The 14,117-nt window shown below is 36.6% G+C and overlaps 1 protein-coding gene across 3 annotated transcripts; it reads right to left on the bottom strand.

Annotated features, from left to right (window-relative positions):
- Positions 1-206: 206 nt before the first annotated feature.
- LOC148021541 (heavy metal-associated isoprenylated plant protein 44-like) lies at positions 207-2,909 on the bottom strand. 3 transcript variants are annotated; one of them, XM_087696949.1, is made up of 4 exons: positions 2,639-2,909; positions 1,935-2,361; positions 1,459-1,534; positions 207-777 (listed from the first exon to the last, which is right to left on the bottom strand). In XM_087696949.1, the coding sequence occupies exons 2-4, from the start codon at positions 1,941-1,943 to the stop codon at positions 449-451; spliced, it is 414 nt and encodes a 137-aa protein (XP_087553075.1). In that variant the 5' UTR covers positions 1,944-2,361; positions 2,639-2,909; the 3' UTR covers positions 207-448. The 3 variants fall into 3 exon arrangements, with proteins under 3 accessions (XP_087553075.1, XP_087553076.1, XP_087553074.1); XM_087696950.1 differs by having other exon boundaries at positions 2,703-2,909; XM_087696948.1 differs by having other exon boundaries at positions 1,935-2,675.
- Positions 2,910-14,117: the final 11,208 nt, after the last annotated feature.

The raw sequence follows: 14,117 nt of genomic DNA, 5'->3' as shown, positions 1-14,117 counted from the left end.
AAACATTAACAAAAGGTTCATGCTAGAAATTTTCTCCTGATCCAATAGGTCCTTGAATATAGTTCAAGCACATTTGTAATATCACACTGTGTGTGTGTGTGTGCGTGTGTGCATGTGTGCGTGTGAGGTGCACATGCATGCACATCTTTGTATGCATATAGACATTTATTACTATGCCCCATAAACCTCTATATTACAAAAGGCAAGAGCAATTATAGCACAATTAGAATTATTTTTTACCTTAATGGTCCTTTCGTTTACAATGTAACAAAATAATTCAATTTATCTCCTTTTTCTTTATCCTAGGGGATGGTATCAACAAACCCTTAGTGTGATTTTCCATGTACAAGATCTTACAAGTCGTAAGGTCTTTTCTAAAGGCCTACTAAGTTCTATTGTGGATTTGCACAAAATTTCCTATTATGTATATATATATATATATATTTAATTACATGATGGAGCAAGCATTTGGATTTTCATCACTAAATATTGTTGCAACTCCATCTTGAGGGGCCATGAGATAGGGAGTATTATAATGTTGGGGAGGTATATTGTATCCATGTCTCTCATAGTTATATGTTCTTGCATATGCTTGTGAGTTTGTAGGGTAACCATAGGTATTAGGTAAATGAAGGAAGTAATCTTCTCTTTGGGTGGGGTTCCAAAACTCGGCCCTTTTTCCTGTCTTTCTGATGGCCCTGAGGACTCTCATCCTGTCCACATAGCCCATGACAGTGACCTTATTTTCATTGAGGTCCACTTGCACCGAGTCGATTCCTGTAGCATTTTCAAAAAAGTCCAAAATAAGGTCTAGATGGCATGAGCAACAAATTACTAGGACAAAACATGTGGGATGGAAGGTTGCACATGTGAGGAAAGCTTCAACAATAACGAGTAAAGTAATTAAGAATGAATGGTGATATGAGATCTCTTGACAAAAATCTTTAAGTATTAAAAAGGGGGATATAATTAGCTAGCAAAGTAAACTAAATTGCAGGGGTCACTTAACTATGTTGAAAGAACTCAAAGGAATGCAATTAGTATTGTAGCTAAAATATGAATGGTGGTATTAGTTAAAAAGCTTTAAGTAAGCATTAAGGGGGGAAGTACATAAAAGGATGGTGGCAGCATTAACTAAGATATATATGCAATTAAGATGAACCCAATAATTGGATAAGCAAGTCTCATGAATCAGGAGTGAGGAGGAATATGTAAATCCGCGAGCTAGGAAAAATAAATTATGGTGACATTACTTATTATAAGTTCAAGGCAGGGAAGGGAATTAGTGGTGGCATCAACTCAAGTAATAAGCAATCAAGAGAGATGTTAAGTATTATGATGTGTGTCGTCTAGACACATCATAATATGATGAGGCAATGAGGTCTAGTCGAGTCATCATATTAGTAATATGATTAGCCAATAGCTAAAATGAGTGGGCTTGTTGTTATATTTGTGGACCTTTCAGTCTAGAGAGCGCCTTGCGAACTGTGCGCTCACAGCCGGTGCAATCCATTCGGACCAGCATCTCCACCACCTGCCACAATTCAATGATGATGAAGGATTGTGAATCTAAAAGAGCCAACAAGATTAATACGAAAAATGAACACAATAATCTTCTGTAGGTTTATAATATTTATTTGAGCTACAGGTGATTTATAAAGGGATAATCACACATGATTATCGTTATTGTGCAAGCGTTAATATCTTTTGGCTTAACGATGGTGTCAACCCTGCATGGCGCGCTCGCTCTCTCTCTCTCTCTCTCTCTCGTGCGCGCGCGCGCTCTCATGGGCACAAGTAAACTTAACCAGATGAGCCCCGGAGTAAAACTTAACTACACACAATTCTCTCTGCTTAAGCTCGCTGAGCCCACACACACACACACACCGCATCAGCCATTGCGAGAGAGAGAGAGAGAGATTATCACTACTCACATCAGCCATTCCTTTCTCCTCGGTCTCTTTGCCTTCGTTGCCGTGCCCTGTGAATATATAGACTTTCGTGAAATGGGTTACATGGGCTTTTTATAGCTTCACATTCCCCCCCAGTCATGTGCTACTTGCGCTTGCCTTTAACTCCTTTTGGCCACTTTTGGCATATGGGAATATTGTAAAGCTCCTAATGGAATAGATCCTTTTAGCATATTTGATGCATATTTGGTGGGAGGAATAAGTCCTCTCCAGTCTCATCAAATGCACCTTTGATCTTTTCATTAGAAATAGGTTTCCATACTTCTGCCTCCTAATGAAGGAGGCCTGCAAACTCATGACTCAGTGTCCATTTCACTTGTTTCATTCCACTTCCAAGTTTGTTCAAGGAGGGGGTGAAAATATCTCAAGTGTGAGCCTTCAAGCCTCATGCCTGCAATTACATGTTGGCACCGAAGTTTAGTGTTTTAATGTAGCAAAGTTGGAAGGCTGATTGTAAGAAAATCACATCATGTGGCACCAATGAATCCACCTCTATCTCAAGAAGTGTGTAGCCTATGTGAAAAAGATGTAGACTACTTCAAATGTTTGTAATTTAAGGCACTTTCATTATGTTATAAGAATGGTTGTTTTGTTCATGGTGCAAACCAAATATTTCCCTATATTTCTCACTTCTCATCATCAAAACAAAACTTCGTCATTTCCATTACCTTCAGTGGAACGTTAGTTTTTGGTTACAAAAGTTTCTTGTAAGCCCATTTGCCATTGACTTACAATATGATTTCTTCATGTAGAGTGGTTTGATTGAGCTGCCCATGATACATGAAAGAGAAAACTTGAAATGCTTGGTTGACAATATTGCATTGAATACACAACGAACAACATTTGACATTGGAAGTTACAAACCAATGTGAAACTTCTACGATAATGTACTTGTTAAATGCACACTCACAACCAACTTATGTAAGGGAACTTAATAAGTCTTGAACGTATTCTTCTTATGAAGCTTTTATACTACACTTATTAGTTGATTACATTACCCATAATGTAGTCATGTTAAGACTAATCAAAAATATCATTTTAGTAGGAAAAAAGTGCCTTTTGTCACTACTATAGGACCACAAGGGGCATATATTCCCCACCATATTGATCATGAAATGAAAAGGGTAATGTACACCATTATGTAAGCTAAAAGAATATTACTAAATGGCTAAAGCAAAAAGGAAAGAAAGAAAGAAGAGAGAATAAGCATAAGCATTATGATTGCCATGTTTTCTAATCTATCGAGAGAATAGGATTTGTAGCTTCATGTTGATGATCTGTGATATGTTAGAATAGAATGTAGTAACCATTGTTTACCAAAAAGGTGCCATGTTCTATCACATACAATGAAAAGAATGTATCTCTTCTTTACAACTTTCTAGAAAACATGAAATAATGGAGAAGAAGGGATAATATTTGGAAATATTTATGCATGAAATCATCTACTCAATAATTTACAAGGGATAATATTTGGAAATATTTATGCATGAAATCATGTACTCAATAATTTACATTAAGGAATTGGTGTATACTTTTCTTCTCATCAAACTTCTTGGTTTGTCAATTTTGAAAGTAATATATTTGCTTTACTAAATTTGGCATGCACATGAATAATGTGTAATATGTGATTATGTTGTCATGAATGTTTGCAACAACAGTCATGCTATCAAACCAATTGCAAATCATGTGTACATTAACTATGATTGCTTTGGTAATAAACAATTTGTTTCTTATATGAATATTGTGATAGTGATATTCCTTGTATATCTTTCTATCATCTCTCAATATAGGACTATAAGGAAATGGCTTGTGATAATGATATGGTTTACCTTGCTTTCCATAATCTCTATAATATTGGATTAAAAGGTATTAGCTTCCTTTGATCTATAACAAATGGTTTGTGATAATGACATGCTTTATCTAGCCTTCCATAATCTCTAAACATTGGATTGTAAGGAAATAACTTTATGTGATGCATATAAAAACTAGGAGATAATAGTCCTTGTTGATGAAGTTTATTACATGTTGGCTAGTTTTCCTACTCTTTATATTCCATAATCTCTAAATATTGGATTATAAGGAAATACCTTCATGTGATGAATTTAAAAACTAGGAGAAAACAATCCTCCTTGATGAACTGTATTGCATGTTGGCTAGTTTTTCCTACTATTTTTGTAGTGTACCATTCAAGGATAGTTTGTTTTAATTATCCTTAATCAATTTGAGAATCTGATATATTCTTATATTTTTCTAGATAATTAAATAATTTAAGATAGAAGATGCATTTCTTCATTTATGGTAGTATAAAAACTTCCTACCATAGGAGAAAGGCCATAATATAAGTTGAATAAAATAAGTGGTTATGAGTGTAAATTTTTTTGGTTTGAGTAACCATGATAATACATTTCAATATCCTATTACAAATTTCATGCATTTCTTCATTTATGGTAGTATAAAAACTTCCTACCATAGGAGAAAGGCCATAATATAAGTTGAATAAAATAAGTGGTTATGAGTGTAAAATTTTTTGGTTTGAGTAACCATGATAATACATTTCAATATCCTATTACAAATTTCATGATTTAAAGATATGTAAGTCCTTTTCGCATTGACTTTAATGAATGTCATAGCTTCATGTGCGAGTTTACCAAAGTGCAATTCACCACCCACAATTTATAAAAAGAAAATTGTGTTAATATTATCATTATAGAACATGATTTGTATTGTTTTGATTAAAACATCTATTGGCTTTCATGGATTTTGAATGCAATTTATTCCTCATCAATAGATGAAGAGGGAAATGATTACTACACCCCTTAAGACCACACAATGATAAAATTTTCATGCCAAACTCATTCTCCCATTATGTCCCAACTTTGAGAAGCTAGTTCTCTTCCTTTACAACAAAGCAAAGAATGTGAAATCATGTGATCCTTGAATGTATGATAGAAAAAGCTTTGTTTGACTTGATTATAATCTTCACATATAAAATGGAGAACAATTAATTTTTGCTTTATCAAAAGTATGATCTAAGCAAAAATATCACTTAAAAATCTTTGAAACTTCTATTCGACTCTTGGATGATAGATCTTTATCGCAACTATCATTCACATTGGTGGATCATAGTTTTCCATGTATTGGCATGAATATTTTCTATTAATTTACCCTAGGTTAGTGTAATAACCAAAAGATTCATGAATTTAGAAATGAAAAGATTTCATTCTTACTTTTTGTGAGAATATAATACATTTAAATCAAATTGTGCTTTAATAATGTTAGCCACTTCATGCAATGGTTGAACATGATTTCTTTAATTGTGAAGTTGAAAGGAACAAACTTAGATAATTACCCACTTCTATAATACCATGGCTCTTTTATGAGAATACACTATATTAATAGATAGAATATGGTGTACTCCAAATACTTAATCAAGTTATGGAATAAGAAAAATGCCATAAGCTTAAGAATTATTTAAAATTTATATGTAATTATTTATTGCATTTGAGAAAATAATATTAGCTTGGAAAACAAGAGAACTAACATCAAAAGATAACATCCCTTGAAACTTATTGTGAGGGTGGTAAACAACCTATTAGGTCCTATAACTATCAATGTTGTAATTCATGAACTTTTGCACCTCTAAAACGAGCATATGTGGTAGAGTTTAACCCAACCTACTCAAACAAAAGAAAACTTGAGAATTTAAATTACGAAAACTAATGAGAGAACCAAGAGAAAACAACATAGTTTTGTTCAATATGAAAAACAACACATTGTAGAATTTAATAACATGTTAGTCTAATGCTAAGGGAGCATTCTAAGTAGAAATATAGGAAGTCAAGAAAAAACATATCCAGTAAAGCCTTAAATCTTAGAGCTACTTGGAAAAATAGAATGGAGAGCAACAATAGAGCTTTCTATGGGATAACTTTGTCCACTCTTGTGGACTAATGGTTTTGTTAGAAAAAATTTGATTAATATGTTTATTATTTATTGAAGTATTAATTTTGTGGTTAAAGACTTTACAATGAATATTTTGTAGCAAGGCAATTAAAAGGAAGTTGCTTTTATATCTCATAGTATGGTTGCATAAGTTGCTTAGATGACTAAGTTAAAAATGTTAAGGAAATTGTGAGATTTCGATCTAAAAAACTAGTATCTATAGTTGGTTGGACTTAATAAGTTGGGTAGCTTTGCTACATTAGATAGAGCTATTAAAAAACGACCCCCCTTGAGTTAGCTAGAACTTTGCTTAATATCATTTTAATCATTTTAAGGAAACTAAGTATCAATTATACTAGTAATAATGATTATGAAAGTTTAAAACACATCTTCACTTGCTATGAACCACATGTGATATTGCCACTTTCACCTTTGATTGATTATGAAATCACTACAAGAAGGCATCAAGTCCATAGACATGTCTAATATCGTGCTTAGGAACCTATCAAGAGACCTATGTCCAGGGTTGCATATATTTTACAAAGGACAAATGTAACTTTACATGGGGTTTATCTGTGAAATGTTAAGGGCTCTATAAATAAAAATTTAAACGTGTTGTGACTGTAATTTTAACATGTAGTTAAACATGCATATACACATGCAAAAAAAAGAAGTTGTTTTTGCCAATGCCTATGTCTACCCAATGTATATACATATCCTAGACTAGCTTATGCATTTACATTGGCATATGTTCTAGTCTATGAACTTATGCAAGAAAAGAGAATAGAATAGAGAATTAAACTACCAAAGCTATAAGAGAACATAGAGAAAGAAAAGGAAGCATTCATATTCTTCAAGGAAATCAAGACACAAGAAGGTGAAGAAGATATGAAGAGATGGAAAAAATGTCTAATTTAGGAATTGAAGTACTTGCCCTACTTTGTTGTCAATGTACGCAACTTGGAGATAGATTTCACTCAAAGATAAAATTCAAGTCCATGTCTTGAATCAATGAAAAACTTCAAGCCCATGTACACAAAGTAATATGGAGAAATATGACCTTGCTTTTAGTTCTTGTTATACTACTCTAAGCACATCTATATATGTGATTATAGGGCACTACTATATATGCTTCTATGGATTTACACAATAAAATAAAAGTAAAATACATAGTTGTAATATAATGAATGAAGCTGAGATGAGAGAGGAGAATGAGGTGAAGAGAGAGAAAAGAGAGAAGGGAGAAAAGAAAGAAAGACTAGAAGGGGAGAGAGAAAGGCATATTAGAGGGGAGAAAGGAGGAGGAAGCCATGGAAGCTAAAGATGAAGGTGAATAACATATTCTTGATAATGACTAGATGACCTAAAATAGGGACTCTTACACCTTATATACCCCGGTCAGTGTGACTGGGTGTCTAACCCCTAGTTAATGTGTATCCCGCTCGTTACAATCCATCCCCACCCTAAAATTTTTTACCCTATTAAAAAAAGACGAGTAGAGGGGACTAATAGATGGGCTAAGGAGTGGGGTGCACAGTGCTACTTTGATCCACATTACAATGAAAATGGATGGGTAAAGACTATGGGCAACACATTATCCATTACAAGCCTGCTAAGGTAAAATTGCCACAACTTTTGATAGGCTGCTTCAAATGGGGTGTGCCACATGTTAAAATGGAGCTTATCACATTTACTTTCAGCCCACGTATCCCAGGGGGTCCACTAGGGTTTACTGTATGGTACCACGTGAGTGCAAGGGAGGGGGGTTATTTAAGGGAAGGAAGGTACATTTTATAAGGTAAGGTCCCATAAATAGGGGGTAGATAAGGGGTATTTTCATATATTTCTTACATGCAGCTGATGTCTCCTTATTACTACTAGTGAATCCCCCATGCCATGTAGGAAGCACATTGTTAAAATTTGGGGAAGTATAAAATTGTTCTAAAACAGTGCATAGTCTCTATAGGTAGGGTGTGTTCCAAAGGGAACATACTTGCTAGACTTGAGCCCATAGTCTTCATCCATTTGGGTATCTTAAGCGAGGAAATTCATTGACAATAGTGGCTGGGTGCGAGGAAGATTCTTCTAGGGATAGGCATTTCCATTTGATGAGGTACTCCTTGATGGATCGAGATCCTAAGTGTTTATCACATTGCCCAATAATTGCCTCATGGATATACTAAATGATACCTTCTTTGTTTATGGGTGGAAGTTCTTCCACATAGTTGATACATTGTCAATGAAGAGCTTCAATTGGCTAACACGAAACACATTTTGAATCTTGGTGATAGGGGGTAGCTCTGATTGATAGGCCAAATCATGAACTCTCTTAAGGATCTGATAGTAGAGACCATAGAAACAGTGGGCTAGTTTGTTATTGCTGCCCTCTTTGAGAGTGTAGTAACGAGACTTAGGAACTTTCAAGAGAACCATCTTTCCCTCTTGGAATTCTAAATGCCTTCTTTTCTCATCAGCATAGAGTTTCATGCGAGCTTGCGTCTTTTGAAGATTCACCTTGCATTGTTGAAGTAATGGCTACATGCGATCCAACTCGACTTTGCTCTGAGGGTTGATCTTATCATTGAATAAGACTATGGGAAGGGGAACCTTATACCCATATAATGCCTCAAAAGGGGAAACCCCAATGCTAGAGGGGATAGAGTTGTTATATGCAACTTCAGTCAAGTGAAGCCACATATCCCAATTGTGTTGTAAATCATGGCCAAAGTGTCATAAGTATGTCTCAAGCCATTTATTTACTCTTTCAATCTAGCCATCTGTGTGGGGGTAGTATGCATTGGATGGATCAAGCTTGGTGCCCATAGATGTGAAAATTGCATACCAAAAGTTTCTCATAAACTTGGTATTCCAATCGTGCACTATGACTTGTTGTAATCCATGCAACTTGAAGACATACTCCATAAAGTGAGTGGCCATCCGAGAGGTAGTGTACTGTGTCTTAGTAGGGATAAAGTGGGAAGATTTGGTGAGGCAATCAACTACCATGTATATACTATTCCATCCTTTCTTTGTAATGGGGAGGCCCATGATGAAGTCCATGAAGATATGTATCCATTTCCCTTCAAGAATAGGAAGGGGCTGCAAGAGGCCAATGGACCTAAGTATGTTGTCCTTGTTCTGTTGGCATGGAAAACATTTGGTCACAAAGTCCTTAACATTCCTCCATAATCCTTTCTAGTGAAAGCTCTTGGCAATCCTATCATATGTTTTGAAAAAACCCAAGTGACTAGCAATGTGACAAGAATACATCTCTTCCATTATCTTTTGTGTGAAAGGAGAAGTGTGGGGGATGACAATCTTGCCATGGGACCAAACAAGACCATGCTTCAGCTAATACTTTGAAATGGAGGATACTCTACATGCCCACATTTGAGAGAGTGAACTGGCCATGATATTATCTTTGCTCCAAGTGTGAGAAATGTCAAAATCATAGTTTTGCAATGTGGCCGCCCATCTCATTTTCTTAGGAGTGAAAGTGAACTAAGTTAGGAAGTACTAGAGGACTCTATAGTCAGTCTTTACTTGAAAGCCGTTGCCACACAAATAGTGGTACCATTTCTTAATAGTATGGAGGATACCCAACATCTCCTAGTTATACACATCATTTGCATCTCCTTGTCATCAGGATTACGCTCTCAAAGAAGCAATCACACCATGATCTTGTAGCAAGACTACACCAATACTCATGCCACTAGCATCACTCTGCAAACTCCTTAGAGAAATCAGGGCAGCATACAAGGATGGGGACTGAAGTAAGCATTTCCTTCAACTATTTAAAGCTATGATTAGCAGTAGCATCCCAAAAGAATTATTTCTTTTTTAACAGATCAGTTAAAGATGCTATAATTGTGGCATAATGCTTAATGAAGCGTTTACAAAATGAATAGAGACCAAGGAAACCACATAATGAAGTAGTGATGGATGGAGTGAGCCAATCCTTAACACATTGCACCTTCTTGGGGTCAACCTATATGTCATTTTTACCAACAGTGTGTCCCAAGTACTCCACGGATGTCCGCATAAAGATACACTTACTCTCCTTATCAAAGATTTGATGCTCTCTCAAGATATTAGACACCCTTTTGACATGTGCCAAGTGCTCCTCTTGTGGCTTGCGGTAAATGAGAATCTCATCAAAGAACACGAGCACAAACTTGAATAGAAAGGAGTGAAGAATTTTATTCATGAGGCTCAAAATGTAGGGGGGGCATTAGTCAAACCAAAAAGGCATCACTAGAAAATGATAAAGCCCATGATCACTTTTGAAATATGTTTTGATTTCATCACCTTCCCTCTCTCATACGAATCTAGTAGTAGCTAGAGCACATATCAATCTTAGTGAAAAAGCGTGCCCCTTTCAACTCATCCAACAAATCATCAATCCATGGAATGGGATATGGGTTCTTCATGGTGATTTTGTTCAAGTCTTTATAGTCGATGCACATGCAGGAAGAGAAATCTTTCTTCTTGACTAATAGGATGGGGGATGCGTAGGGGGGAAGAACTCAGTTAAATGAAACACATCTCGAGTAACTCCAATTACTATAAGGTGGCTTATTCATAGGCTTGGAATGGGGCCCTAAATCAAGTACGTGGTCCACTTGCATCTTAGGGGGAAGGGCTATAGGCATTTGAAATAAATCACTATACTCCTCAAAAGTAAGGCCTGCAAGGTTGAATCCTTAGATACCTTAGAGGGTTGATATGAATTTTCCTTATTCAAGTGCAAGACAAAGATCTATAAGAACTTCTTAAACTCCCGTTTGTGTTGATTTGCTATAATGAGCTAAAAAACAACATTATCATGAACTCCCTCTAACCGAATGAACTGTCCATGCATCATAAACTCCATGTAGAGCTGAGAGAAGTCCATAGCAATTTTCCCCAATTGTTTCAGCCAATGACAATCCAAGGCAACGTCAATGGGTTCTATATCTAATGCAATTAGGTTAACCAATGCCACACTATTCTAATCTAAGCATAGGGGAACTACAGAACATACATGTGTGTCAATTTCTCCCTCACCATTTGCTACTTAAACTTTCAGGGGGTGTTGTAAGCAAAAGGGAGGTGGCAGTTAGGTGGAATGTCAAATCAAGTGCATGGGATGGGCAACCACATGGATCATAGGGGAATCCATTCTCTGAGTCATAGAATTGCTTGTGGTCCACATTCTAAGCATGCTCCTCATTGCCAACAAGTAAGTCATCCTTATCAATGCATCAATCTTCCATTACATACATGCTATAAACATTGACCTTGGTTGTCTTGTAAGGGCACTTGGAGGCATGATCAGTTAGTGCACTTACCCCCTCATTTAAAACATAGGACTTTTTCCTTCTGTTCCTTCACCACATATGGGGAAACAAACCTTTTGCCACTTGAGCCATTTAAGGGTGATGCAGTGCTGTCTATTTTCAGTATATTCACTCTTAGCATTAGAGCCACATGCTATCCCAAAAGTGTCCTATTTTTTTTAGTAGGGGAGTAAATGGGTATTTTGGGATTGCTATTAGGCATGGAGTTGTCTTTAAAAATGCCTCCATATGGGGCTGATCTCAATGGGGTGTGGGGATGTCCATAACCTTGTTGAAAACTTTCATTCTTATGATACTTTCTTACATATCTTTTAGCCAATTCAATTGCATCAAAGAGTGTGGCAGGCTTTTGAGCCATGACATCTGTCGATAGACTTGGTTCCCTTATGCAACTTGGCATCATCACTAATGCTCTCCACATACATGGTCAAGTTCATAAACTGATTTTTGTACTCTCATACACTGAGATTATGTTAGTCAAGAGTGTACCATTGTCTTTCCAACTGCTCTTTTTCCATGGGGGATACAAATATTTGAACCATATGCATTTTAAAGTCTTCCCAATCAATGAATTGATGATTCTCTCGATTGATATAGTGCTATCATGTGTGGGCAAATCCTTCCAAGTGGAAATGGAAAGAAGCAAATATAAAGTTTTGATTATCCATGTAGGGGTAGATATTGAAGTAGGACTCTAATTTGGATGTCCATTCTTCCAAGTCTGATGGTGAGGGAGATTGCCCATTGTACTTAGTGAGAAGGATCTTGTTGGAGCATGTGGGCCTTGCTGCCCATGGAAACATTGTTGTCCATACATACCATGATGGTCATGCATACCTTGTTGTCCATACATACCATGTTGTGCATTTATCCCATATTTCCCATTATAGCCATGATGCTATCTATGATTGCCATGTTGGCCATTAATACCATACTATTCATGATGGGATTGAGTTATATAAGTTCCATTGGGGCTTTGAGGGAGAGTAGGGGAGCTTCTACCAATGGTGGGGAGAGGGCCTCACTAGAGGGCTGGTTGCATGGGTGATGGGAAAGATCAACAAAGACTCATCTTGAGCATGAGAGGGTTCACTGACCTCATAGGTAGAAGGGGGAATACCCCTCGATCCAAGAATGCCTTGTGGTCCATGTAGTGGCTCCATAGTGGAGGCCATTGAGACTCTTGCTTGGATTCACTCATCTTTTCTTTAGACAATGTGGTAGCTGGCTAAGCTACAAGAGTGATGAGTTGCTCTAGGATTTGCTGAGTCCTAGATCTTGAGAGGGCCATTTTCTCAATTTCTTCATCAAATTTTTACATCATTTGATGGTGGTTGGTAAACCATGTCATTATGCCTCTCCATGTGATGAAGCTCATGCTGACATAAAGTGTGGTTGAGCAAGCTATAGGGATCCATATTTGGAACTTACTCATGCATATCACCATAATATTTTGTTGAGCTAGTTTCATCATTCATTGAGGTCTTGGAGTCCCTAATCTCCCTCTAGACCTCTTCATGGGCTTTACTTTTACCTTTTTGGCTAGCCATTTAGATGCAATCCACAAGACCCACTATTAGTAAATGGGGTGTAACTTTTGATGGGAGACTCCAATCGGTGAGATTTTTTATTCAAATCGAAGGAGAGGAAGCCCTATTCGAGATAAGCTATTAATCTTCATGAGAAAAAATGATTAGGAAATTCTATATTTGGATTTCTATGCCTATCCTAGAGTGGTTTGCACCATGTCCATAGTGACAAGTATACAAAAATAGCCATAACTTTTAGACCTTAGATCCAATTGGAGAGATTTTTTATTCAAACCAGAGGGGACAAAGCTCTCTTTGAGATGAGCTATAAGCTTCACTCGCAAGTGTAATACATAATTTTCTAAAATTGTATCTTTATGATTGTCTTGATTAAGTGTGACGAAAAACATTGTTTGTCCCTTGATACAAATGCACTTTATGTATGGCTCATATACTTGATCTCAAGCTTAGAGTGCCAAGGATGGAGTTCCAATGCTGGGTGGTGGTTTGGGGTAGGCTAGAGCAAGTTTTTAGAGACTATAGGAGCTAGCATCCCCCATGGTAGCTTGCAGGAGAAGAGAGAGAAGGGGGATGAGGCAAAAAGTAACTCAAATTTTGCCCTCTTCTAACTCCTAAGTCTCTAACATTGGCCCTCAAACCCCTAAAATTTTCATGAAAAGAAGTGACAATCTACTAAGTTAGCCATTTTATCTCCAGATAATATGTCTAAGTCTCCAGCCATAGCTCGTGCTTGCTCCAAAAAGTTGAAACTAACTGTGGTCCTTCCTGCTACTCTACCTATACTTGTGATGTGAGTAACTAGGGTCCTATTTGAAAAGGGAACTACATGGAGAAAGAGGAAAGAAGAAAAGGACCAAAGCCTAATGCTCCAATATGACTTATAATGAATGAAGATGAGAGGAGAGAGGAGAATGAGCTGAAGATAGAGAAAAGAGAGAAGGAAGAAGAGAAAGAAAGACTAGAAGAGAAGAGAGAATGACAAAAAAGAGGGGAGAAAGGAAGAGGAAGCCATGGAAGCTGAAGATGAAGGTGAAGAGTATGTTCTTGATAATGACTAGATGCCCTAAACAACAGGGACTCTTACACCTTATATACCTTGGTAAGTGTGATTGGATGTCTAATCCCTAGTTCATGTGTTGTATCCTACTTGTTAGATGTAACATATCCAATTTCCTAAGCCAAATATACTCAGTTAAACCATGTTTGTATGTTTGTCTTTCCTGAGGGTAGCTTAAACTAAGTTGATAAGTGCCTTACCAGACCAAAATGAAATTTTGCACATTAATTATGGTTTTTTCTAAATCAAAATAATTTAT

The sequence above is a fragment of the Lygodium microphyllum genome, chromosome 17, assembly GCF_053477565.2.
Source record: "Lygodium microphyllum isolate KBCC chromosome 17, Lygodium_microphyllum_v1.1.10, whole genome shotgun sequence".
Classification (NCBI taxonomy): Eukaryota; Viridiplantae; Streptophyta; class Polypodiopsida; order Schizaeales; family Lygodiaceae; genus Lygodium; species Lygodium microphyllum.
This window is presented reverse-complemented; position numbering and strand designations above follow the sequence as displayed.

Coding starts and splice junctions, on each gene's coding strand:
- LOC148021541 (XM_087696949.1), bottom strand. Junction 778..1,458: donor GGCGCTCTCTAGACTGAAAG/GTCCACAAATAT, acceptor AAAATGCTACAG/GAATCGACTCGGTGCAAGTG.